This window comes from Hyaena hyaena, unplaced genomic scaffold (genome assembly GCF_003009895.1).
Source record: "Hyaena hyaena isolate Hyena2069 unplaced genomic scaffold, ASM300989v1 scaffold_101, whole genome shotgun sequence".
In the NCBI taxonomy this organism is placed as follows: domain Eukaryota; kingdom Metazoa; phylum Chordata; class Mammalia; order Carnivora; family Hyaenidae; genus Hyaena; species Hyaena hyaena.
This window is the reverse complement of record NW_024080733.1, coordinates 1,514,187-1,538,778: the sequence shown is the minus strand read 5'-3', so window position 1 is coordinate 1,538,778 and position 24,592 is coordinate 1,514,187. Positions and strand designations below refer to the sequence as shown.

Below are 24,592 nucleotides of genomic sequence, written 5' to 3'. Positions count from 1 at the left end.
AGCTCGGAAGGCATAAGGGAGTGACTTGCAGATGTCTGGAATGAGCATTTTCCAGGCAGAGGGAATATACAGCAGTTTGGATAGCCTGTGTCGGAATTATACACAGGGTCAGGGAAGAAGAGAGGGCTAGGGTACCCGGAGCAGAGTAAGGGAGACATCAGGAAGAGAAGATGAGAAAATGCAGCAAGTGCCCAGAAGCAGATGTCCAGGGGCATTTTAATCAACTGTAAATGCCAAGGCTTTTTCTCTGAGGGAGGTGAAGATGTAGCAGGGAAGTGAAGATGTAGCAGAGAAGTAGCAAGATCAGCCTTGCACATGGTGGCCGCTGTGTCCCCAGCCAACTGGGTCAGGGAGAATTGGGAGGCTTCTATAGAGGTCAGGTCAGGGTGGCTTATTGGAAAGGTGGTAGGAAGGTGTCAGCTGTGGTTGGCTCTTGGATATATTTTAAGAGTAGAGCCGACACAGTTTCCACATTGGAGGTCATGAGGGTCAAGGAAATAGGAGTCAAGAACAATTCTAAGGCTTCAGGTAAAGCAGCCAGATGGACTGAGATCGCCCGTTACTTCAACACAGAGCAAGCATGGGAGCGAGTTTGGAGGGAAAGGTCAGAAGTCCATTTTAGACATGATGAGTATAAAGATGTTCATTAGACAGCCAAGTGGCTATGTCAAGTCGGCGATGGGGCATGTGGGACTGGGGTTTGGGAAAGAGGTCCGAGCTAGAGAAATAATGTTGGGTGGTCACAGCTTAGAGACAGGTATGAACTGGCAGGCACGCAAAGGGTGTTGGGGAGGAGGGAGCGAAACTGTGCAAAAGGTCAAGTATGATGAGCCCCGGGAAGGGGTGATTGTAATTGCCCAGTAGGCTCTGAAGTCAGCAGAGCAATAGAGAGTGGAAAAGCAGATAACGATGTGTGCACTTGGCAAAGCTCTCCATTCCCCCCACCTCGAAGTCCCTCCCTCCCTCCCCTGTGCTGAACAGGGCTGAGGGCTGCAGATTTCGGCTTCATGGTTTTCTTTCCTACTGACGGTACACCCATCACCAAACAGTTTCATGAAATATACACATGATCAGATATTTCCCCAGATGCCTCATACAAATATAAAGAATATGTAAGAGACGTGTGATTAAAATCAGAATTGTGCTTTTTCTCGCTCTCTTTCTCTGCAATTCTTTCTGAAGAAAGCAGCATCTGGGTATCGGCTGGTGAAAATGATGCCACTTTGTCAATGAAAATGTCCCCTGGTAGCCCTTTCTCTTCTGTGTTTTGTGCATAAGAAACGTTCTGGGAGATAATCCGGCCATCGTGCAAGCTCGGGTTTCGATCACCTTTACTTAGTTCGCATCAAGTTGGAAATGAAGGGTTTGTACAGAATTTCACTTCAAGCCCGTTTTGCTGCTGAGCTGGGAGAAAGGGGCAGTTCAATTTGAACATACACTTGCAAATTCAAAGGCAAAATCATACTTCTCTTTTTTTTCCTGTGAGCAGTGCCAATTTTTAATTAGGCATGATTTTAGTTCTAACCCATATTTCAGTCTTGCACCGATAATGAGCCAGCGGCATCACGTTGTCAGGCTGACGGTGCCGTGTGGTCGGAAGTTAGCGCCCCTCGGCCTGAATCGCTTGTGTTGACCACCGGTGTTGCTACAAGTCTGTAGGGCAAGTTTGCAACAAGGTGGTGGGCATTGTCTCCGCATTGTGAAATGACTCCAAAAAGTACGGGAACAGTCTTTTCCACACAGTTCTTTTCATTGGTGTGTTGGCCACAGTTTCCTGTTTTCCTTACGAAGCACGTGGCTCCTATATGAGCCTTCGACAACTCCAAGTGGTGGAAATCTTGATCCTGTTAGAATAGGTTGAATCTGGGGCGCCTGGGTGGCTTAGTCGGTTAAGCGTCCGACTTTCGCTTAGGTCATGATCTCGCGGTTCGTGGGTTCGAGCCCCGCGTCGGGCTCTGTGCTGACTGCCAGCTCAGAGCCTGGAGCCTGTTTCAGTCTGTGTCTCCCTCTCTCTCTGACCCTCCCCTGCTCATGCTGTCTCTCTCTCTCTCTCCTAGAAATAAATAAAACATAAAAAAAAAAAATTTAAAAAAGAATAGGTTGAATCTTTTTAGCAACTCAGGAAGAAACAAATGACTGTGCTAATGAAGGGGACTGCGCTAATTTACACGGTTTAAGAGAGCTACTTAAAAAGCCAGATAAACTTCATTTATGTGGGGAAAAAAGAAGAAATACATAATATGGAGCTGGATGTCAGAATCCTGCAGCAAGTTGAGAAAAGAGCTCTGGCAGAGGCATCCACAGCCTGGGGACCTGCGGTGAGACCCCTGATTCTAACCACCCGCTGCGGGCCTTTGGCACCCTCCAGTCTTTTGAGCCCTCAATTTACTTATCTTAAAAATGAAGGATTATAACTAAATGGCCCCTGGTTTCCTCTCTGGCTTTTGATTTCATCCCCTGTTGTATTCTTTTTTTAAAAATTTCTTTAATGTTTATTTTGGAGAGAGAGAGAGACAGAGACAGAGACAGAGCATACTTGGAGGAGGAGCAAAGAGAGAGGCAGACACAGAATCTGAAGCAGGCTCCGGCCTCTGAGCTGTCAGCACTGAGCCCAGCGCAGGACTCAAACCCATGAACTGTGAGACATGACCTGAGCGGAAGTCAGACGCTCCACTGACTGAGCCACCCAGACACCCCAGATGTTGTTTCTTATCCACTCTTTGATCCCAAGCACCTAGCACAGTGCCTGAAGGATAGAAATCTCTGAGGAAATATTTGCTTGGAGTCTATTTCACTGGCTCTGTCATGTATGTCTGTCAAAAAGAGCAGAACTTTCAAAACTTGAAATACCAGGTGGTACCTTTAGATCCAAATGCTATGTACGTAATCCTTGCACTTACTAAGATGACTAGATTCCTTGAACCATTGGTGTGGGACAGTGGGAATCTGGCTTTGTCTTCAGAGGCCAATAATCTGGATTTGCATCCTGGCTTCGACCATCAGTAGCTATGACCTTAAGTAAACAAATTCCATTCTCTAAGCCATAGTTTGTTTATTTGTGAATCAATGATCTTCCTGTCCTGCCTCGAAGGTCAAATGGTTTTTTTCTTTTTTTTTTTGGTCAACTGTAAGATGTATATAAATACGTGCATTGGTTTTCCACTGCTGTGTCACAGATCACCACACATTCATCAGCTTTAAACCACAGGACCATGGTCAGAATGCAAGTGGGCCCCAACTGGGTTCAAGACTCAGGGTTTCTCAGGGTAGAATCGAAGACAGCTGGGGCCGGATCCTTGTTTTCCAGGAGCATTGAGGTTGTTGGCAGAATTCAGTTCATTCAAGCTGCTGGGCTCACCAGATGTTTCTTTAAGGACAGCTGACCAGTGTCTGCTGTGTTCTTGTCTCTTTTGGGGGCTCACCTGTTTAGGTCGGACCTACTTTGGAACACCCACCTTTTGAATCACTCAAATTCACCCAGTTAGGGGCCTTGATCACATGGGCACAATCCCTTTGCCGTATAAAGTTGCCACACAAAGTATCGCAGGAATGACCCCTTGTCATACTCTCTTGATCTGCCCACACCAGACCGGACGCAGTTACCTATGACAGGTACTCCAGGGGGCAGGAATCTTGGGAACATGAGAATTACCTACCTGCCACAGCGTATGACAGCTCTGTGGCTCCTACCAACTGAATATGCGTTTTTCATAAAATATCAATATTTAATTTCATAGAGCTTACGAAGTTGTTCCTTGGGACAAGATGCTACCACCGAAACTCGATCCCGAAGAAACCACGGTAGAAAAAGCTGCTGACCCGATTTCACAGTGCTTTACCCTGAAAAGATATGAAGGGGCACCGGCAATAACCCAGGTCAGTGATCAGGGGCCTTAAGTGCACGTGTATCATTGCTTTTCCCCATATACAAGGTTTGCATTTTTGCAACCATGCATTTGTTTCTAAACTGAAGTCCAAAACTTTAATACTCATTTTATTCAAGAAATAATGCAACAAATGCATAAATATATACACTTATGGAACTGAGTTCTAGATTTTAATATTTTAATATTATCTATATTGGACTTTTCTTTTTTAAGTTTGTTTATTTTGAGAAAGAGAAAGAACGCATGTCTACAAGCAGGGGAGGGGCAGCGAGAGTGGGGGAGGGGGGAGAGAGAGAATCCCAGGAAGGCTCCTCGACAGTGCGGAGCCCAACACGGGGCTCGATCTCACAAACCGTGAGATCATGACCTAAGCCAATATCAAGGACTTGGATGCTCAACCAACTGAGCCAACCCACCACTTGTTATAAAGTGAAAGCCACGCTCCTTGACAGGCCATGTGTCCAGTTCTGTTATTTGCCCCCACTCAGCCTCACTCCCACCCCCACATGGTGTTCTTCTTGCTCCTTAAGCCTCACCTCCACACCAGGCTCTACAGTGTCACTTTCTACACTGAACCTCTGTGAAATCCCCAAGAGCCTTGCTATTCCTCAACACGCCATGTTTTTTGCAAATAAGGTTCCATTGCCTTCAGTATTCCATTTTTTCCAGGCTAAATCCCATGAATCTTTCAGGTCTTATCTTGGACCTCACTTTCACCCTCCCAACCCCGGACTAGATGTCCCTGTTCTGTACCCCGGATTAGAAGCACCTCCTCCTTCCGTTGATTTCTCCTCCTTTGCTTCTGTTCCTCGCCCCACAGAAGTCTGACAAGCACTGGGGTCCCCTCTCATAACAAAGCTCTTTACTGCATAAAATAAATAGCATGAAAGAGGAAAATAATTCTATTGAAATACTGTTCTAACCATGGGCTCCTAAGAGGTTCATGAACCCCAGGGTGGGAAACCCACATTATCTTGAAAAATTTTTTTGACTTTTATAGAGAAAAATGGCAGTGACAGAGGAAAAACATGGCTACAATAATGTAAAATCTCAGCATAGAATTCACACATCGAAATTAAACTCAGTCAAAGGACAAAAAATTGTGCCTGGATTCTTATAGCTGTTTTTTTTTTTCTTCAATTTTTTAAACATTTATTCATTTTAGAGGGGGAGAGCAGCGAGAGGCAGAGAAGGAGGGAGAGACAGAATGTGAGGCAGGCTCCAGGCCCTGAGCTGTCAACACAGAACCTGACGCGATGCTCGAACCTACGAGCGGTGAGATCATGACCTGAGCTGAAGTCAGACGTCAAACTGACAGAGCCACCCAGGCGCCCCTCTTATAGCTGTTTTTAAGGCTCTCTCAACTACTTTAAAATACTTTTACGTCTTTTGAAAACTGGTCACCATTTCCTTCCCAGCAAGGTGAGGTTCAAAGCTCAGGGTCTGGCAGGGTTGTAAAGCCTGAGGCTGCAGAGGGTGGACCGAGGTAGATCCAAGCAAAACATAATTTCTGGATGAAAATGAAAATGAGACCTTTCTGGGGTGCTGGGTGACTCTGTCGGTTTGACGCCTGACTTCAGCTCAGGTCATGATCTCACCACTCGTAGGTTTGAGCGCCGCATCAGGCTCTGTGCTGACAGCTTGGAGGCTGGAGCCTGCTTCAGATTCTGTCTCCCTCTTTCTCTCTCTCTTTCCTCCATTCATGCTCTCTCTCTTTCAAAATAAATAAAAATGTCAAAAAAAGAGACCTTTGTCAGGACTTCAGTCCAAAGGAGTTGGATGATGAGGCAGATTCCGGCTATGGGAAAACAAACCAGGAAACTGGGTCTGAGAACAAAGCAGAGACTAGGAGGGCCTGGGGGCGTCAAGCCCCCGACATGCTAAGGATGCTTGCAGAGTGCTTTCTGTTGGGAGCCTGGGGCTTACCATTGATGCGGTGAGGACAGTTATAAGCTGGAGCTTATATACGAGAAATTACAGTAACTTGTTCATTAAATACGTCATTCATTTTGATGCTGATTTTAGATGGTTGGTGGACTCTGGGACAGATTTCAAACAAGATCTTTCTTGGCACCCATCAAGCCAGTTACTTTGTAAGTTTTATCTCCTCATGTGCTCATCGCTCAATTTTTCACTTTGTCATTAATGTGTCTGGTGCTCCAGCCCATGGGTGAGAGAGGGGCTGAGGGGCGTATCCTCTGGAGAACATTCCAGAGACCTCAGACTTCCATCCCTGGGATGGGAAGGAGAACCCACATCTGCCTCAGTTACTCAGCGATGCCTGCCTTGTCTTAAACCTGTTTAACATTTAGACAATGAAATATACCACAACCGTTTAAAAAGAAATTGTCCTTTAAAAATGAATTTTTATATAAAGCAAAAAAAAAGATGAAATGAAAATGTGCCAAATTATAATCAAGTTGAACTGCTGCATCTAGTGTTACAAATAGTGACAATCTTGAAAAAACGTTGTCTTCTCAGCAAACTTAGATTTTACTGAGGCATATTCTAAAAATAACATGTACATTTTTTGATAAGGATTATTTAAAAGATGTTTTGCCAATGTGGAAAACATCCCAATATAAAAAAATAGATTCCAGTGTATAAATTGGACCGTAATCATTTTTTTTTCAAAAAGCTTTCAACACTCAAAAAATTTAAGACTCTCATAAACACAACAAGCTGATGTTGCTGGTGATTGCATCCAAATATCTTTTAAAGAATAAAGATGGAAGCCGTTGGTGCCAACCCTTACATTATGTGAGCACCAACGAAAACACCTTATTAGCATCTTATCTATACATCATGTGGTGAAATGGCAGATAACACACCCAGATGATACAATTTTCATTCCAGCTTATATGAATCACTGCATTTTTAAAATAAGAAATCAGCCAATGAATGAAAAGCTTTCTGTCTCAGTCAGTAGACTATAGCTCTGAACTTTTCAGAGTACCTCTCATCCTGCAACCTTCCTCTAATGCAAGGGCTGCCCCGAGATCCCGCCTGGATGGGAGTGTTTATGCTGCTGTACTCACAATGCCGAAACCTAGAAACAATGAAGGTATCTTTCAACAGGCCAGTGGAAAAGTATACGCTGGATAACCTACTGGAGAATACCCACGGGTAATGCACGGGAATACAACCAATGTTTTAGTGTTTATTTATTCTTGAGAGAGAGAAATTCATGAGCCAGAGTGTGAGCAGGGGAAGGGCAGAGAGAGAGGCAGACACAGAATCCGAAGCAGGCTCCAGGCTCTGAGCTGTAAGCACAGAGCCTGACGTGGGGCTCGAATTCACACCGTGTGATCATGACCTGAGCCGAAATCCAGAGTCAGATGCTTGACCGACTGAGCCACCCAGGGGCCCCTACATGACAAACTTTTAGAGGTTAATTCCCGTGAGGTATCTCCAAAGACTTTGTTATTCTTTTAATAGGAGAAATACTGTAATCATTGGGTGCTTATTAAGTTAACATCAATAAACTCCATTGTGTGCATTTTCTCTTTCTCTAAGTGTGAGTCCAAGTACCAGAAGCAAATACATCCCTCTTTATACGTAAGTAATAGTGTTTCATAATGTGTTAAAAATTACTAAATTTACATCTAAATTGTAATTGCCTTCAGCTCACTCATGTCTGTAATTCATTGTTTGAGACAACTTACACTTTCGAACCGAGTTCTAATGTTTTGCCAGCCCAGAGCCCACTTAATGTCAGGTCTTTCATCACAGGTTCGTTAAAGAAAGAAAGGGGGAGCGGTATTTTTTTCTGTTTCCCCAAATTGGCTATTTTATGAAGTAAAATGCCCTGGATGCTCCTAATATTGCATGTTGTCAACCGGAAAGACTTTTACACTCGATGAGGAAGATACGACGTGCTCACTAACACTAAAGTGAGGAAATAAAGTACAGGAACATGTATCCCCTTACTTTCCTGAGTTTGGAGCTGGCTCTCCATGGTCAGCAAAGATCTGCCAAAACGTGGGGTCTTCTCTCCTCTGTATCGAAGAGTCGCCTTGTGTTTTCATCTGTGCCAAACAAACAGCCATCTTTTTCTCACAGTTCTGGGGCCTGGAAGCCCGAGATCTGGGTGCCCGCGTAGTGGGCGAGGGCTCCCTTCTGAGTCACAAGACTTCCCACTCTGTCCTCATAGGGTGAAAGGACTGGATGGGCCCCCTAGTCCCTCTCCTGACAGCATCACCCCCATGACCTGAGCTCCTCACGTCTCCTGCTACCATCACCTTTGGGCATTAGGACTTCAACACAGGAATGCGGGAGGAGTGTAAACATTCAGGTCACGGACCTTGGAACGAAGCAGACCTAAGAAAATGGAGGCTTTGGCTGCCGCCATTAGTTACCTCTTCTGCCCTACGGTGGAGGTGACCGGGCTTTCTAAGCAGTGGCCCCAGAAATGCCTCAAGGACGCTCCGCTCTCTGGCTGACAGCACGTTAGCCTTGTCTCAGGGCCCTGAAGGCACACGGCTGGGCCCCCCAGATTCCCGGGCACCTGCCCAGATTCCCATCTCCAACAGGAGCCCGGTCGGCTCTGGCGATGCCAGCCCCTGCCTTGCGCCCCGGGCCAGCCTCGGGTGAACCAGCCTCCCTGGGCTGCACAAACAGCCCCTTTCTCTGCACAGAAACACAACCCACCTGTTTCTCTTCCCTGGCCCAAACTTCAGATCACGAGAGCCCGGCAGCTGTTGCTCTGTAAACGGGGAAATCTCTCGTCTTCGTGTTTTAAGGCAAACTGTTCCATCGTCATGGTTACTACTATTATTGTTGTTTCAATATTTTCATCGATTTCAGCAAATAAGATTGTCTTTGGATATTAGGACACTGTTTATCTCTTCTTCCATCTTTCTTATGTGGAAACACACGTTTTCTTTTCTTGTCACGCAAACAGGGGTTGTGTGCAGGCCACAAGCGCCGATGACGTTGACAACCCCTTTGCAGATGTCATGTCCCTCGCCAAGCCTCGGGCCTCCAGCATTCTTTCTACAAACACAAGTGGGTGAGTTCCACTCGTAATTACTCCCCTTCCAGCGCCGTTCAGGGTGAAACACAGTGATGGGCTTTATCATAAAGAGGGAATAAAAGGTGGCCCATCAGCGAATGGGCTTTAAGAAGAAAGACACCTGCTGCCCCAAAAGAAACGTAGCTCCCTACAAACAGATCATAATTCTCTGTGCTGACTGACCCGGGCGCCTTGATGCACAATAATGTGATGTATCTTATAGTCCATGTTTTACATGCATGTATGAAATACATTCACACAAACTGTAAAGACATTTTATTATATATTATAAAATACATAAGATTGTGTAATATATAAGATTATACAATATATAATATTGTACAATATTATATATTGTGTAAGTATGTTATATATCACATATATTTTATAATAAAGAAATAATAGATACAATAATATATTACATTTTTATATGATATATAATGTATGACGTATAATATATTGTATAGGAAAATATAATATGATATATAATTTTAAAGTGATAACATATAGGGGCATCTGGGTGGCTCAGTCATTAAGCATCTGTCTTGGTTCAGGTCACGATCTCACGGTTCGTGAGTTCGACCTCCACATCAGGCGGTGTGCTGACAGCTCAGAACTTGAAGCCTGCTTCAGATTCTGTGTCTCTTTCTCTCTCTGTTTCTCCCCTGCTCACGGTCTTTCTCTCTCAGGAATAAGTAAACATTAAAAAATTTTTAAAAAGTGATAATATGTAGCTTATAATTTATAATATATATAAGGATATAACATAAAGTTATAATATAAACTTATAATTTATAATATATCATATATAATATATGAAATATATAAGGTTACATATAATTTTATATATAAAATATATAACAAGGGTGCCTGGGTGGTTCAGCATTTAAGCATTTGACTTCGGCTCAGGTCATGATCTCATGGTTCGTGAGTTCAAGCTCCATACTGTGCTTTGTGCTGACGGCATAGAGCCTGGAGCCTGCTTCAGATTCTGTGTCTCCATCTCTCTTTGCCCCTCCTCTGCTCATACTCTGTCTCTCTCTCAAAAATAAATAAACATTAAAAAATTAAAAAATATATAACATATTACATAGTATATTATACATAATGTATCTCTTATATAAAATAAATACAAAATATATTTAATATATAATATGTAAGCTACATTTAACGTATAATATTTTAAGGTACATACATATATAAGTATGTTTATGTATAATATGTAGCTGTTTGCTCTCACCAATGGGAATACTAGGGCTCAGAGGTCGCTTCCCTGGGACTCCCCAACACAGTGGAAGTTGAAATCCTGTACTCTCTTCCTGATGCCCCTGAGTTGCTGAATGTCACGAGTATTATCCCAGCAGTTTCTGCAGGGCCTGACAAAGGCAAATTTCATGCAAAGCCCAAGTGTGAACTATGACAGTATTTTCAATGTTAATTGATTCCTTTTTTTTTTTTTTTTTTTTAACATCAGCTGTGCTCCAGAGCCGAACAAGCTGCATTTCTCATGGGCTATTCTTCGGGGCGTATTCTGTTGCAGGTTAAATTTAAGCAAATCCTGCATCCTGACAATGGTTGTAAATTTCCGTTACCTTTTCTGACTATGTAAATTTTTTGGCCACTTGGCCAAATTACAAAGTGTGCTGCGAATCTAACTTTGGGGTTAAAATATAGTTGTGTGACGTATCTCACTTAAATCTCGAGATAACGCACCCAAAGGAAATGACAAAAGAGCCTGTAAAATGCTAAGAAAGGCGGTAACAAAGATGAGACAGAGACTTGGCCCTCACGTAGCTTAAGAATCTGAAAGGCAGATAAACGCTAAACACAAATAATTACGGTACAAAGCAGTATAAAATAAGTCCCCCCAAAAGTTAGCTTGGTGTTTTCGAAGCTCAGTTGCACGGAGAGGTCGCTTTCTCTCATGAGACACTAAGGATGCTTGTGACATCTGAGCTGAGTCTTGGGAAAGGATCCGTTGGTGTGTTTCTTCCATAAAATCTGAGAGGGAAATACTGCTATTAAACACAGTAATTCTAAAGATATTAAAAGAAGGATATAAGGATGAAGCCAATTTAAAAATATCCTACAGGTCTAAAAATTTAATATGGTTTTTTTCTTTTGAAATATGCCTTTAAATTTTGAAGCATTTTATGAGACATTCTTGCCAAAGAATCCAAACACATTCTTTTGGGTCATTCCTCAAAGAGAATGAAGAGGGGTCTGGCCAGCATTTTAAGAATTTGATGTAAAACATCCCATTTAGCCTGAATAACTCCGGGAGCATACCGCCCTACCTCGGCTTGCTTTAGATTTCTGTTTCTAAGGAAGTGAAAATGTAGGAGTGGCTCCCGGAAAAGAAATTGAAGACGTTGGTTGCACTTGACCGATTTGGCCACTAGAGGGCTACCAAGCTCGCGAAGTTTCTTTTGAATCCGGTTTCCACGTTTAAGGTCCTCTTAACCTTTTAGCACAAAGAAATGTTTTTCGCTTTATTATGGAATATTAATAGATACATAAATATTTAGTGTCATATGTAACATATAAAATGAAATACCAAATAAAGGCCTGTGTGTTCCTGCCTTGCTAAAGAAATAGTATTTTACTAATAATATCTTCTAAGCCACTTGTGGGTGCCTCTCCACCTCATCACCTAGATCCCCTTTCCCAACCCGGAAGCCCTCAATCTTTGTGCTTTTCCTTCACTTACTTTGCTATGTACTTTTACTACATACATGTAGATGTCTAAACAAAATACATATTCTTAAGTTTTATCTATTTATTTTGAGATAGAGAGAAAGAGGGTGCAAGTGAGGGAGGGGCAGAAAGAGGGAGAGAGAGGGAACCCCAAGCAGGCTCTGCTGTGTCAGCACAGATCCCGACGCAGGGCTCAAACTCACGCGAACCCCGAGATCATGACCCGAGCTAAGACCAAGAGTCAGATGCTTAACTGACTGAGCCACCCAGGCGCCCCATAAAATATTTTGTTGTTTTTGCAATACTGCATTGGGCTGAAAGGCAATTCAACATGATGCCTTTTGCATACAATCCAAAACCCAGAAACACGTATACTTACTAACTTCGTGCTAAGCAGAGAATAGAGGAGCGTCGTCCTATTGAGAAGCAAGTATGACTCTTCCTTTGCTTTCTCATCGTAAACTTTCTTAAAGAAAAATGTCCTCCTGATATTATTTTTAAGATTCTCCTTATATCTCATGATACTTAATCATGGTGGAAATAGGAAGCCACACTTCAGACAGTCAAGGTCACTGACTCGTAGTTCAGGTGGCTCCATTGCTGGAATTTCTCTCACTAATTGATTTGGATTTCTGGTTGCCAAGCCATCTGACATCGTTTTAAAAAAAAAAAAAAAAGGCTTAAAATATTATTGTGGAATTGGATCTGATCATTGTAGGAAAAGAAATACAGAAAAGTTAGTAATGATAAAAGACTGGACCATGCAAAAACATAACCGAAGCACGTAGCTGTGGGGCTGATATGGAAAAGCCTGTCTGTACGATGTCAGGATCCAAAATCGTGAAATCCTGCCCTTTCCTGAGGAAATGGAGAGAGTGGCTGGCCCAGCTGTCGGAGCTACGCGGGGTGCTCACATCCCTGGTCTGGCTCCTGTCTTACCAACAAGGAAACTGAGGCACGCGCCCAGGCGGGAGAGCCCACTGAAGACCAGCTGGCCAGGAACCCGTGCCTCCCGTCCCCACACCTGGTGCTTTCTCAACACCCTGGCCTGTTTTCCCAAACCAGCCAGACACGCCCCCCCCCCCCCCCCCCCCCCCCCCCCCCCCCCCCCCCCCCCCCCCCCCAAGCCCGCACTGGGCTGCCCTCCAGCAGGCTGTGGTCCTTCATTTCAGAACTTTACACAGTTTCACATCTACTGTGCCTTCACCTCCGCCATCCCTGAGACGAAGCGTTTGCCAGTCATGAGCACCTGCCCAAAAGGGATCCTCAGGCAGGCGCCGGCCAAGGTCTGAGATGGAAGAGGGCGGGGGGGGGGGGGGGGGGGGGCACGGGGGGGGGGGGGGGGGGGCTTCCTGCCAGTCGCCATGGCGTGTCGCCCCTTTAACAAACAAAAAACCCCAAACAGCCTTACCACAATCCAGGTTAAAGAAGGGGGCTATGAATAGTAGTTCCTTACATTAGCCGACACTTCTGCCTTTTCAGAGAGCTTTCACATCTACTCTCTCATTTGCTTTTCAAACTAGTGTGAGGAGGCCAGAGGTGTGCCGACGGGTTCTCTCCCCATTTTGCAGATGAGGAGGCTGAGGCTGGAATGCATGATGTAAAGATCAGTCATCTGGGGGTGGCCCAGAGCAGCCTCCTCACCCCCAGGGCCAGCTCCAGGCACCTACCCACGTGGACATGCCCTTTGCCTCCGGCAAGGAAGTGGCTCCTGGGGCTCCAGCCCTCTGACAAACAGAGCCTTGGGGCCATTTCTGTGTCCACTTCCATTTGGAGAGATTCTAAGACCAGAGGAAGAACAAGTATAAACACTTGATGAGGATAATAATAAAACTGTAATTCCTGAGCAGATCTCAGGGCCTGAGAAACACGGCCCAATGATCATGATGCTTCTGGTCCCGCGGCCGCCTTCCCTCGGCCCTCCCTGAGCGCCCAGCCTTGTCCCTGCCCAGCCCCTCCTCCCCCTGCACGGTGCCCCGCCTTACAGGGGAGCTACAGGCCTCTGACCACAGCGCCGTGTGGCTCAGAGAGCTTCAGTTCAGTTGTCCAAGGTCACGTGGCTGGTAGGGGCGGCCCCGAGGTTCAGTGCCAGCCTCTCTGACCTCCGACCCCGTGCTTCCTTCTGTCTCCCTCTCACCCGCCCCCCCCCCCCCGCCCCCTTACTTTTCATCGGTGGCCTTTGCCCCAATTCTTCAAACCTTGTTGATGCAAAAGCTGTCAGGAATGGGCCTGGATGAGTTTTCTGCCTGATGCACAATGGCTCTCAACTCAAGATCGTCGGACCGACTTGAACTTGAACCTGCACCCACACCCTGGATAAATGCCGAGGCTCGGAGGTAGCGGAGCTCTCCTGCCTGGGCTGGGGCCTGGGGTGTGAGGGCACAGGGACATCTTCTGCAAATCCGTCTGGGGCTCCTGGGTCCAGCTTGTTCTGCTACCTGCTAAAACACATGACTTTGACTTTCTCTAAAACTTCACTTTCTGCATCCGTACGACAGGCGTGATCTTAGGATTTACAACACAGGGTTCTGCGAGAATTAAGTCTATTCGTCCAAGCGTTTAAAACAGTGGCTGCGACACCATGCACGCTCAGGGGACATTAGTCCTGTCCAGGGAACGGCGCAGAAGCTGTCTGTACACCGAAATCCTGACCCACGTACACGCTACCAGTATTCCACATACAGCATGCTTTCCCCGCATTTTCTTTATTTCCTATTTAGCTTTTAATTACACACCATCTGTGCTTCCTTTTCCAAGAGGCTCACTAAATCCTTTATGTTCTAAAATTATTTAGTTTCTATTTTATTATGCTAGGTTGAGCAAACCAGTTAGTTGCAGACTTAGGCAATAATGTCTTCACGTGTGCCTGCTAATGGACAAAATCCAGGCTTATTCCGGGAATCAGGACACAGAAGAAGGTGTTCACAGGACCAGAAGCTATGGAGAAAGACAAAAAAATGAAGACTTCTCTTATTTTTCTTCTTTTTAAGTTTTTTAATGTTTATTTTTGAGAGACAGAGGGAGACAGAGCACGAGTGGGGGAGGGGAAGAGAGAGAGGGAGACACAGAATCCGAAACAGGCTCCAGGCTCCAAGCTGTCAGCACAGAGCCCGACACGGGGCTCGAACTCATGAACCACGAGATGATGACCTGAGCCGAAGTCAGATGCTTAACGACCTAGCCCCCCGGGGCACCCCTCTACTTCTCTTATTTTTAAATGGGTTCCTGCTTTTCTCTGCTTTCCCTAAGTGGCCGAAGGGGGTCTTTGAACGTGGAACCAATCTGGAAGCCCATTTCAAAGCCTGTTCATGGTAGCACCTTGAATAGATGTCTCCTTCCTCTAGAAATCGTGTCACCTCTCAGCAGCAGGGCTGTGTCCCCCAGAGACTACTCTCTTCTTGACAGAAGGTCAATATGCAACATGCACTTAAGGTGAAAAAAAAGTCCCCTTGTGATGTCCCTGCAAAGAGGTCAGTGGAACAGATTTAGAAGCCGTGTGGGTGAGGGCTTTCATTTTCAAATATTTGCCAGTGTATTACGCAACCGAATTCATTTCTTAAGCCTAAGCAGCTTTAATTTAGCTTACTGGTTCATGGTTTGTTATTATTGGATGTGATGTAATGTAACATAATGTCGTTATTATAATGCAATGTATAACACCACTTAGCATCAATAACCTGTGCGCCGCAAGGCACGTATGGCCCGATGTTTTCTATCAAGCTCTTCTCCCGATCAACAAATCGTTCGCTTCCACCTTTGACTTCTTAACTGCTCTAATGGAAGGCTATGGCTTGAGAGCCATTTTAATTCTGCAGGTGTTTTTAGGGGCAGTGGAAAAAAACATCTCACACAGAGGAAGGGGATTTCCTCTGCAACATGAATGGAAGCTTTAAAGAATGTTTGGGGGAAAGATGTACCCATGAATAATTCTGCCTCGCTTTTTGTTACCTCTCTCTGACATACGGCAACGCTTGAAGAAAATTCCAGGAAATCCTAATGGGCGCCTCCTAGAATTTGGCAACACTGGTGTGATCACCCAGGTCCCCCAACAAGCCTGAAAACGTAGCTCTCAAATAGGGATTTCCAAACCCCCGTGCACAGCTTCTCTAGAATTATCTAGGCAGAGTTCGAAGACCCTGATTCCCAAGTCACCCCCCTCACTCAGAGCGTCTGGGGGCTGGCAGTCAGGCATGGGTACCTTTGAAAAATCCCCTTGAGTTTCCAGCATGTGGGGATGTTCAGAAACCACTGTCTGAACATCAACACACGTGCGTCTGCTAGATAAACTTCACAGTCTCCACTTCCCTGGCTCCTGTTTTACACATTTCTCATTACTTTAAAATCTTGTATGTCAGCTGAAACAACTTGAGCCCCACTATGTGCTGAAGGTTCTCTGGTTGCTTTCAGATCCATGGAATCCCTTGAATCCTGGAGGAGGAGCCTTAAAGAGGTGAATGGTGTCACCTCCCTGCTGCAGGTGGCTGGGCTGAGGCCCAGAGGGCTTCCTCTCACTGGAGGAGACACAGCTGGTTAAGGGGCACGTCAGCCTTGGAAGGGAGCCCTGGGTCCCCATGCCGTGGGCTCCCCTGCTCTTCCATCGTCGCATTTCCCTAGTTTCCTAAGATCCAGCAACATGTGCGATCTCTTCTGCTATTGCCACTAATGCAATACCATCTGCTATTGCCACTAATGCCCCTTCTTCACTCAGTTAGTGTCAGGTGTCCCTACTGTGTAAGCCAGCACATCGTCACCTCTGGTCATAGCTCCATAGACTTGCAGGACACAGATGAGGTTAATAAGTGCAACTCTTGCTTGACACTTCTTTCTCTGCCATTCTAATACCAACACATAGCCATGTGTGGAGGGACACTGAGGGGCTGCGCCACGGGCCATGGGCCACGCACAGGGAGCGAGAGATACCAAGGGGCCACACCATGCCCCACAGCCGGGGGTGTGGGGGACACCGAGGGGCTGCACTGGGATCCACCACCTTCTCCCCACCAAACACGTCCACAGCTGGAGTCATCAACCCCTTTCGTGGCTGAGGCAGTAAGGCTCCCAGAGATCACGTCTGCCATCCAGACCTGCGAGCTGATGAGCCGAGTCCTAGGATTAGAGTCTGAGCCCTGACCCTTGGGCACCACCCGCATCACCGACCCCCTCTCTGCCGTCTGCCCTCTCCCCTGCCAGAATAAGAAACGACATCCCTGAAGCCCCATGTCTTGAAAATTTCTCCCTAGGCAAATGGTTCCTGGACATTTTCTTTGGCTTATTGGGTGTGTGGGAAGGTCCCAGCTGTAAGCAATATGCACAGAGGGACTGTTCCTTTGCCCTGGACAGAGGCTTGGCTACTTCTGCTGCTGCTACATTGCAGTTGATGTGTCCATCCATCCAGAATGAGGGGCCGCGCTGAAGAAATGTCACACTCTCAAAGGAAAGGCCTGGGGATGGGAAAGGTCAGGCGCTGGGGGAGCAGAGTGGGCAGCCTATCGTCTGGCCCTTTCGTGGCTCCCAGCACATCTGCAGTGATGATCTTCCTCCCTCCCTTTCAGCCCTGAAAGGATGCTTGGAGCTCGAGTCCACAAAGATCATGTCCTGTTTGAGGGAGCCCTGCGATTTGCACGCAGTGCGGTCTTGCTCCTTGAAATACAGTTTATGCATTTATTTTTCAAGTTGTTTTATTTATTTTTGAGAGAGAGAATGCAAGTGAAGGAGGGGCAGAGAGAGGAACAGAGGACCTACATAGGCTCTGTGCTGACAGCAGAGAGCCTGACTCTGGGCTCAAACTCATGAACCATGAGACCATGACCTGAGCTGAAGTTGGATGTTTAACCCACTGAGCCACGCAGGTGCCCCCCCTGAAACACAGTTTAAATTCCCTCTTGTCCCTGGATCCTGAGGCCAAGGCCACAGGTCTGAAGCAGCACTGGGTACTAAACCCACGTAGCCCCGGCCTGGCCTCACCTCTCCACCAGCACATAATTTATTTAAAAACACCTGTGTGCTAGGGGCACCTGGGTGGCTCAGCTGGTTAAGCGTCAGACTTCGGCTCAGGTCATGAAGTCAGGATTCATGATTTTAAGCCCCACATCAGGCTCTGTGCTGACAGTGTGGAGCCCACTTGGGATTCTCTCTCTCCCTCTCTCTGCCCCTCCCCTGCTCATTCTCTCTCTCTCTCAAAATAAATAAGTTAATTAATTAAAAAAAAGAAACGACATGAAATTAGGAATGCAGTACAATAATAGTGACAAGAAAATGTTATTTTAAAATCACGATCAGGGGCGCCTGGGTGGCTCAGTCCATTAAGCATCGACTTTGGCTCAGGTCATGATCTCATGGTTCATGAGTTTGAGCTCCACATTGGGCTCTGTGCTGACAGCTCAGAGCCCGGAGCCTGCTTCAAATTCTGTGTCTCCCTCTCTCTCTCTGCCCCTCCCCTGCTCATGCTCTCTCTCTCTCAAAAATAAATAAACACTAAAAAATTTAAAAAATAAATAAAAATGGCCATGTGTCCACTAGTGCTGAGTCAGCATGACAGAGTCACGTGCGGAACACAGGTCTGCTGTCCTGTAAAAAACCCGCCTCTGCCTTCATCAGGAAACAGCTTGGCAGCGAATCACGTATGTAAAACACATGCAAATTCAAAGACTAGGAAAACTCGGGCTGGAAAGAAGTCTCTTCAATCCTAGCGTCGGGCTGCTATCTGTGCATCTCTGAGTCAGCATTTCCTGTTTGCCGGCCTGATTTCCAGCACCTTCCTTTGCATCTTCATACGTGGGCGCTGGTGACCAGGGCTAGTTCACAAGTGCCTATTTTCATGTCCTCTCTCCCCTCTCTCTTCACTCTTTCCTCCAGCTCCGCCAATATCCCGGGATACACCGGTAAGGTTCATTTCACTGCCAGACACCCAGCAAATTCTGATATTCCATCAACGGTCCCATCGCCAGACTCAGGAGTACACTGGTGAGCATGAGTGCCTATTACTAAGAGTGTTCAGATACCTGGGGGCGGGCGGTGGGTGGGGGTGGAGGGGATCCTCATTATGGTTATTCCATTAAAGAACGATTAACTTCAAAGAGTATATTTACATCACTTAAAAAATGGGGTGTTGAGTCCAGAAGAGCTCATTTTCCCACTGTGGTTGCGAGAAGGAGCCTTGTGTGAAGACACAGAAGCCGCTTTTGGTAAACAGCTTGTCCGCCTCTTGCACCCACAGCTTTGCACACACACGTCCCCACTGCATCAGCACCAGAACACACCTGGATGCCTGAAACACACTCCGTGAGACACATATTCACTTCCTGCGAATCGCCGCCTCCTTTTTTCAGAAGAGACAACATTCTGTTGAAAGTCGATATGGAGTTTTAAACACCATTTCACAAATTGAAAGCAGGAGACGTTAGATGGAAGGTTACCGCAGACTCCGTTATTTGGAGCTGCAGGAGAGGAGCCGCGCGCTATTGCTCATTACAGCTCAAATTTGCAAACATTTGATGGAAGATCCTGGCCTTGCAAATAAGAGGACAGAGTCTTGAAAAATGCGAATTCAGAGGTCTTAACCAGGTGCAGTCGCTGGCTCCTGCAAAGAACTGAACTATCCCAGGGGGTCGCTGTGCGTCTTGGAGGGGGAGGGAGGCGACTCCCTCTCCCCCCCTCCCCCAGAGGGTGCTTTTTCTCCTTTTAGGAGAGAATCTGTTCATTTAGCTAACATTTATTGGGCATCCACTCTGGGCCAGGCACTGTTCAAGGCACTGAGCGCACGGGCTGAACAGACACGAGGCGGGCTCTCGGGACCTTACATTCTGGTGTGACCGGCGGAGAGCATGGATGCACACAAGTAATGGAGGAAATAAGAGGGTTTCAGAGGGGGGCATGAAGAAGAAAAGGCAGGGAGATGTGGTAGCCAGTGCCTGGACGGGGTGCTGATTTAGCTCGGCAGTCAGAGAGGGCTTTCTGAGGAGGTGACCTTCAGGTGGGACTCAGAGTGCCCTATCGGATTTCTTTCTTGTTCTGAAAGGCAGCAAGAGTAGAGGGAACTCTCAGGCCATGGTGGGCAATTGGGATGGCTATATGTCAGTGGGACCCTAGGAATTCACAAGAATTAGACCCACTCTGCACGGAGCACACGGTCTAGCAGTGAGCGAGAAACACACCGCTAGAGCAGAGGATGACACACCACAATCACGTCACTGACGTAGGTGAGTGCTTCCTCTGCACCGGGCTACCCAAGGGCTTTGTGCTTACCAACCCATCTCCCCAACCCAGAAAGCCTGTGAGGAAGACGCTCTTGTTTTCCCATTTTACAGATGAGGAAAGGGAGGCAGATGCAAGATTCTAGGGGATGCTCCAAGGGCCACTTCATGGAGGAAGGGGTTCCCTTGGACGAGGGCTCTTGGTCTCATAGATATTTGGGGGCCACACTGAGAGTGGCACCGTTGGGCTGTTCCCAGGATCCCACACACGAAGCCCCCCGCCACATAACGGTGAAACCACAGGAAGGCCTTGTGTGGCCCTGTGTCCGAGGCACCCAGATCACTCCACACCCTGTGAGCATGACCTGGTTCTTTAGGCTGTCACCAAGGGGGCCGGGGACGTGCCTGCTGCCAGAGGGCTTCCTCACCGATCTAAACTCTGAGTGTGCGGATTGCTTAGGCTCATCGGATGAGACACATTTTAAAGGAGGACATCGGCTTTCTAGGCCAGCGTTTGGCATTCAGTCAGTTGTCTCTGGAGACGCGTTTTCAAATGTCACAGGTCCATCCCATTTGCAAAGGCGACGCTGACAGAAATGGAGACAATTAATGTAATTTGGGTTCATTGAAGGACCTAAAGAAGCAATGGCAGAATTAAATGCATCCTGAGGTCTGTCATAAAGACGTAGCATCCAGAAAGCTGGGCCACCACAGGGTGTCTGCGCGGTTACTGACGGAGGACAGACCCGTGACGCCTCCCCGGGCGAACGTCAACATTCCCGATCTCTTGGCTTTTCCCTTCGGGAACCATCTTCTCTCCCCACGTGTCTCCGACCTCATCCCTGACAGCTGCTGACAGCGTGTTCCCGCAGCCACGTGACCTAGCTGCCCAGTGTTCCACTGTATTCCAAAGTAGCCTGTATTTCTGAGTGGAGAACGATCCTCCACTGTTAAGCACGTTACCAGTGCTGCTCTCACTGTTACTAGTGTTACTGCTGCCTCTCCTGGTGTTAGTAGTGTTACCTCGGCTGTTACTCCTGTTACTACTGCTGTTACTCATATTGCTACTGCTGTTGCTACTTAAGAAAAGAACTCGAGCCTTTTGGCCACACCCTCAGGCCCAGATTTAGGCCCCTCGCTGACCCCTGGGGAGCCCCCACACTCACCCCCCCATATACGGCACACACCTCTGACTTCCTGGTGTCTCAGAGTAGGGACTGAGAGCCCTCCGACGCAGCTTCTCTGAGGTTCTTATTCTCGGGGTGCACAGAGGCTCTAGAAAACACTGGCAGCCCCCAAGGGTCCCCCACGAGGAAGTGACCAGCCCCTGTTGGGCCAGGTGCCCAGATCCTGCGCCCAACCCTAACGGCCGCACCTGACAGGCCCTGGGGCTTGGCAGCGAGAAAACACGGTCGGGCATCCCGCTTTTAAAAAGCACTCTCTGGGGTCGCCTGGGTGGCTTAGTCGGTTAAGCGTCCGACTTTCGCTTAGGTCATGATCTCGCGGTTCGTGGGTTCGAGCCCCGCGTCGGGCTCTGTGCTGACTGCCGGCTCAGAGCCTGGAGCCTGTTTCAGTCTGTGACTCCCTCTCTCTCTCTGACCCTCCCCTGCTCACGCTGTCTCTCTCTCTCTCCTAGAAATAAATAAAAAATAAAAAAAATAAAAAAAAAAGCACTCTCTGGGGTTCCTGGGCGGCTCAGTGGGTTAAGCGTCCGACTCTTGATCTCTGCTCAGGTCATGATCTCAGGGTTCATGAGATCGATCCCCGTGTCAGGCTCTCTGCTGACAGTGTGGAGCCGGCTTGCGATTCTCTCTCTCTCTCTCTCTCTCTTACCCCCCCTCAAAATAAATAAGCATTTAAAAAATATAAATAAATAAATCAAAATAAAAAGTATTCTCTAACATGAGGAGGCACTGTGATCAGAGAAAATTGGGCCTTAGACGTTCTCTGTCGTGAAATGCCGCCTCGCAGCTTCTGTGACGCTCTATGTCATGTAACTTTGCTAAAACTTTCTTGTGGAAGTGCGAGTCCAGGTCTCTGATGAGTATCTTGAGAACTGAGTGAGCTAACTTCCTCCTGATGGTGTCTGCCTGATCTGCTGTGTTTTTCCTGTTGCTTCTGAGAGGCTGTGTGCGCACGGGCATGCCCTGGGCACTCCTGACCCCGGGCTCTGGCGTGCACCCTCACGGCTGGTCCAGAACCCACTCTGCTTCTGCCCCGAGGGGAGCATGCACGCAGGCGCCTGCAGCCCATCCCCAGGCGGCCGGTGCCCTGTCCTCTCCCCTGCCCCCACACCGGAATCTTCTCTCCCACCGGGGCCTCTGTTTCCTCCCCACCAAGACAAGTTCTTTCTTCTAAAAGCTCCGTCCTTCCCTCTGAGCACTGGGTCCTCTCTGACCCTGCTCCCCGACTCCTGCTTAGGAAGAAACCCAGACACCCCCCAATCTTATCCCCTCCCCCACCCCAACTACCTCCCCTCCCCCGCATTCCCTCCCCCCACCCCACCCTAGCCACCTCCTTGCTGTAGAAATCAAAAATGTCCCCTCTGAGCAGCCATCCCTTTCTCTGCCCTCCTACCTCTCACTTCTAACCTTCTTTCAGAGGGAAACACCCAGCCTCCCTTTCCTGTCTGCCTCCCCCGCCCTCCCCCGCCCTCTCTGTCAGCCTCCCACAGATATCACCAGTTGAGGGACTGTAGGCTGGTAAGGCCACGGCAGAGGAGGGGCCATGGAGCCCTCGTGGTGCAGCGTTTGCCGTGGATCTCTGTGCCTGGGAGGCTGCAGTGCTGGTTTGGGATTCAGCAAGCTAGGCCTTGAATGTCAATGCCAAGGGGCCGAGGTCCATGTGGTGGGGACTGAAGTGAGGGCAAGGGTGCAGGGGTAGGTGACACGGATGCTGCGACTCCCATTTCAAGAGCAAGGAACGCATGCAGGCCCTCCCCACCTCCGACTGCTTCTTCCATGATGGCCTGCCGTCCCCTGTGGGTTCCCTCTGCCGCAATGCCACCTTCACAGAAGCTGGAGTTTGCACGCCAACAGCCGTTTGCCACGACACAGGAAAACATAACCACGATAATCACAGCGTGTTTAAAAAAGTCACTTTAGGTTGAGTTGCTGTGCGCTCCGTGACTTCTGCCACATAGGAACACCACACTGTGTGTGTGTGTGTGTGTGTGTGTGTGTGTGTGTGTGATTCAAATAGCAGCAAACTCACAGCAAAAGTGCCACCTGACGTAAGCAGTCATTCGAGAGAGTTGCTGCAGCCTGTGCCTACTCTGAGAAGACCACCTCTGGCCATGAACAGGGGTTGGGAAAGCATTATTTGCACAGCGTTCTACATATTTAGTTATTTTCTTTTAATTCTTACAACATAGAGAGTGTTACTCCTGCTGGATAATGAGCCAAAAAAGACCCATGTGAGGTTAATGTCCTGTGAGAGCAGTCAGCCTAACCCTGCTGCCGGGGGAAATTCAGTCTCAGCCCTGCGTGTGGCCTGTCCCACCCCTGCCCTGAGTCTCTCCCCACATCCCCTGTGCCCTCCCACCTGGCTCTCCCTGCACCCCTCCTTCGTCAACCAGCCTGCTTTCATCACGACCCACTTAACTCCTCCCTGACATAGACTCTGGGGGAGGAGGACTTCCTTCCCCAGCCCAGGGAGGTGACTCTACCTCTCTGCTCCGTTGTCCTGGGCTCACCTGCACAGAAGCTTCATGTTGTAACCTTTGAGTACTTCCTTTTGACCACATTTTCTATATTCTTAGCACCTACTGCAATTCTAGGCACAGAGTAGATTTTCAGCCGGTGAAACCGATTGCAATATTACACATGTAATGCAATAAGTGAAACTGAATGCAAATAAAGGAAATAAGTAAAACGATGCACACAGGATTAATCATTCCCAGTTTCCCCTTATGTGCTCTCCCGATCATTCTCCATCCTGAACATGTGTCCCATTAATTGGAAAATAAATGAGGTTATATGGTTTTATGTTTATTGCATGGGTCATTTTTCTTTCTTTTTTTTCCTCTCCGCCTCTCATAGCATCTTACGGAAAGAAATGGCAGTTGACCTCTTCCGTCACCAGGCACCGCTGTCTCGAATGGTCACGACCGTAAAACCCTGCAATCCCTTCAATAAGAAGGAAATGGAAAGTGTAGGCTACTGACAAAGGCCTGCCTTCTGAGCAAGACTTATAATGTTCAGCCTTGGGGAGGAACCATGCACGGTGCGATGGGGAAATAAAAGACCCAGGCGTGTTCCGGGTGTGTCCACAGAGGTCCAGCAAAGTCTGGTGTTCTTGTCTACCTGAGGAGTGTCCTGGACCCCTGTCTCTGTCACTCACCTGACCGGGCCTTTGAAAGCCCACCAATCCATGATAGTAGCCAAGATTTTCTGGAAGCCATCAGAAGCAATGATTCTATTTCTAGAAGATTCCTCTTTAGAGTTGGAATGCCCGGCCTACCTAGAGGCTTCATGTCTTGACCAAGATAATGCAGTGATGGTAACTGTAGAGCATAGATGGTAAATTTTGTGCCCACAGACTACCCAATCAAACTCCCGTATGTTCTGAATGGGAAAACTGAGTGGCTGAGAGAGAACATGGGGATGTTCATTCCACACATGGCTTCACACAGGGCAACATCTATGATAAAGGACAAAGTCATCCCTTGCCTGGCTGTAGTATTTCTCTTTCAGAAAACAAAGCATCCCCTCCCCCCACCCCTCAGGCTCCCTCCATGAGGCCCAGTGACCAGTCACATCCGCTTTAGGGTCAGTGTGCGGACCTTGGCCAGAGAGAGCTCC

The 24,592-nt window shown here is 47.6% G+C and overlaps 1 protein-coding gene across 1 annotated transcript in view; it reads left to right on the top strand.

Moving 5' to 3' along the window:
- The window catches only part of SPATA48 (spermatogenesis associated 48), a 51,869-nt gene extending 27,804 nt beyond the window's left edge, over nucleotides 1-24,065 (top strand). The window contains exons 4-9 of the mRNA XM_039235667.1: nucleotides 3,738-3,876; nucleotides 5,913-5,980; nucleotides 7,404-7,445; nucleotides 8,791-8,898; nucleotides 18,454-18,561; nucleotides 23,831-24,065. Of these exons, the coding sequence (XP_039091598.1) occupies nucleotides 3,738-3,876; nucleotides 5,913-5,980; nucleotides 7,404-7,445; nucleotides 8,791-8,898; nucleotides 18,454-18,561; nucleotides 23,831-23,954 (589 nt within the window). The 3' untranslated portion in view covers nucleotides 23,955-24,065. The remainder of the gene's footprint in view (nucleotides 1-3,737; nucleotides 3,877-5,912; nucleotides 5,981-7,403; nucleotides 7,446-8,790; nucleotides 8,899-18,453; nucleotides 18,562-23,830) is intronic.
- Nucleotides 24,066-24,592: the final 527 nt, after the last annotated feature.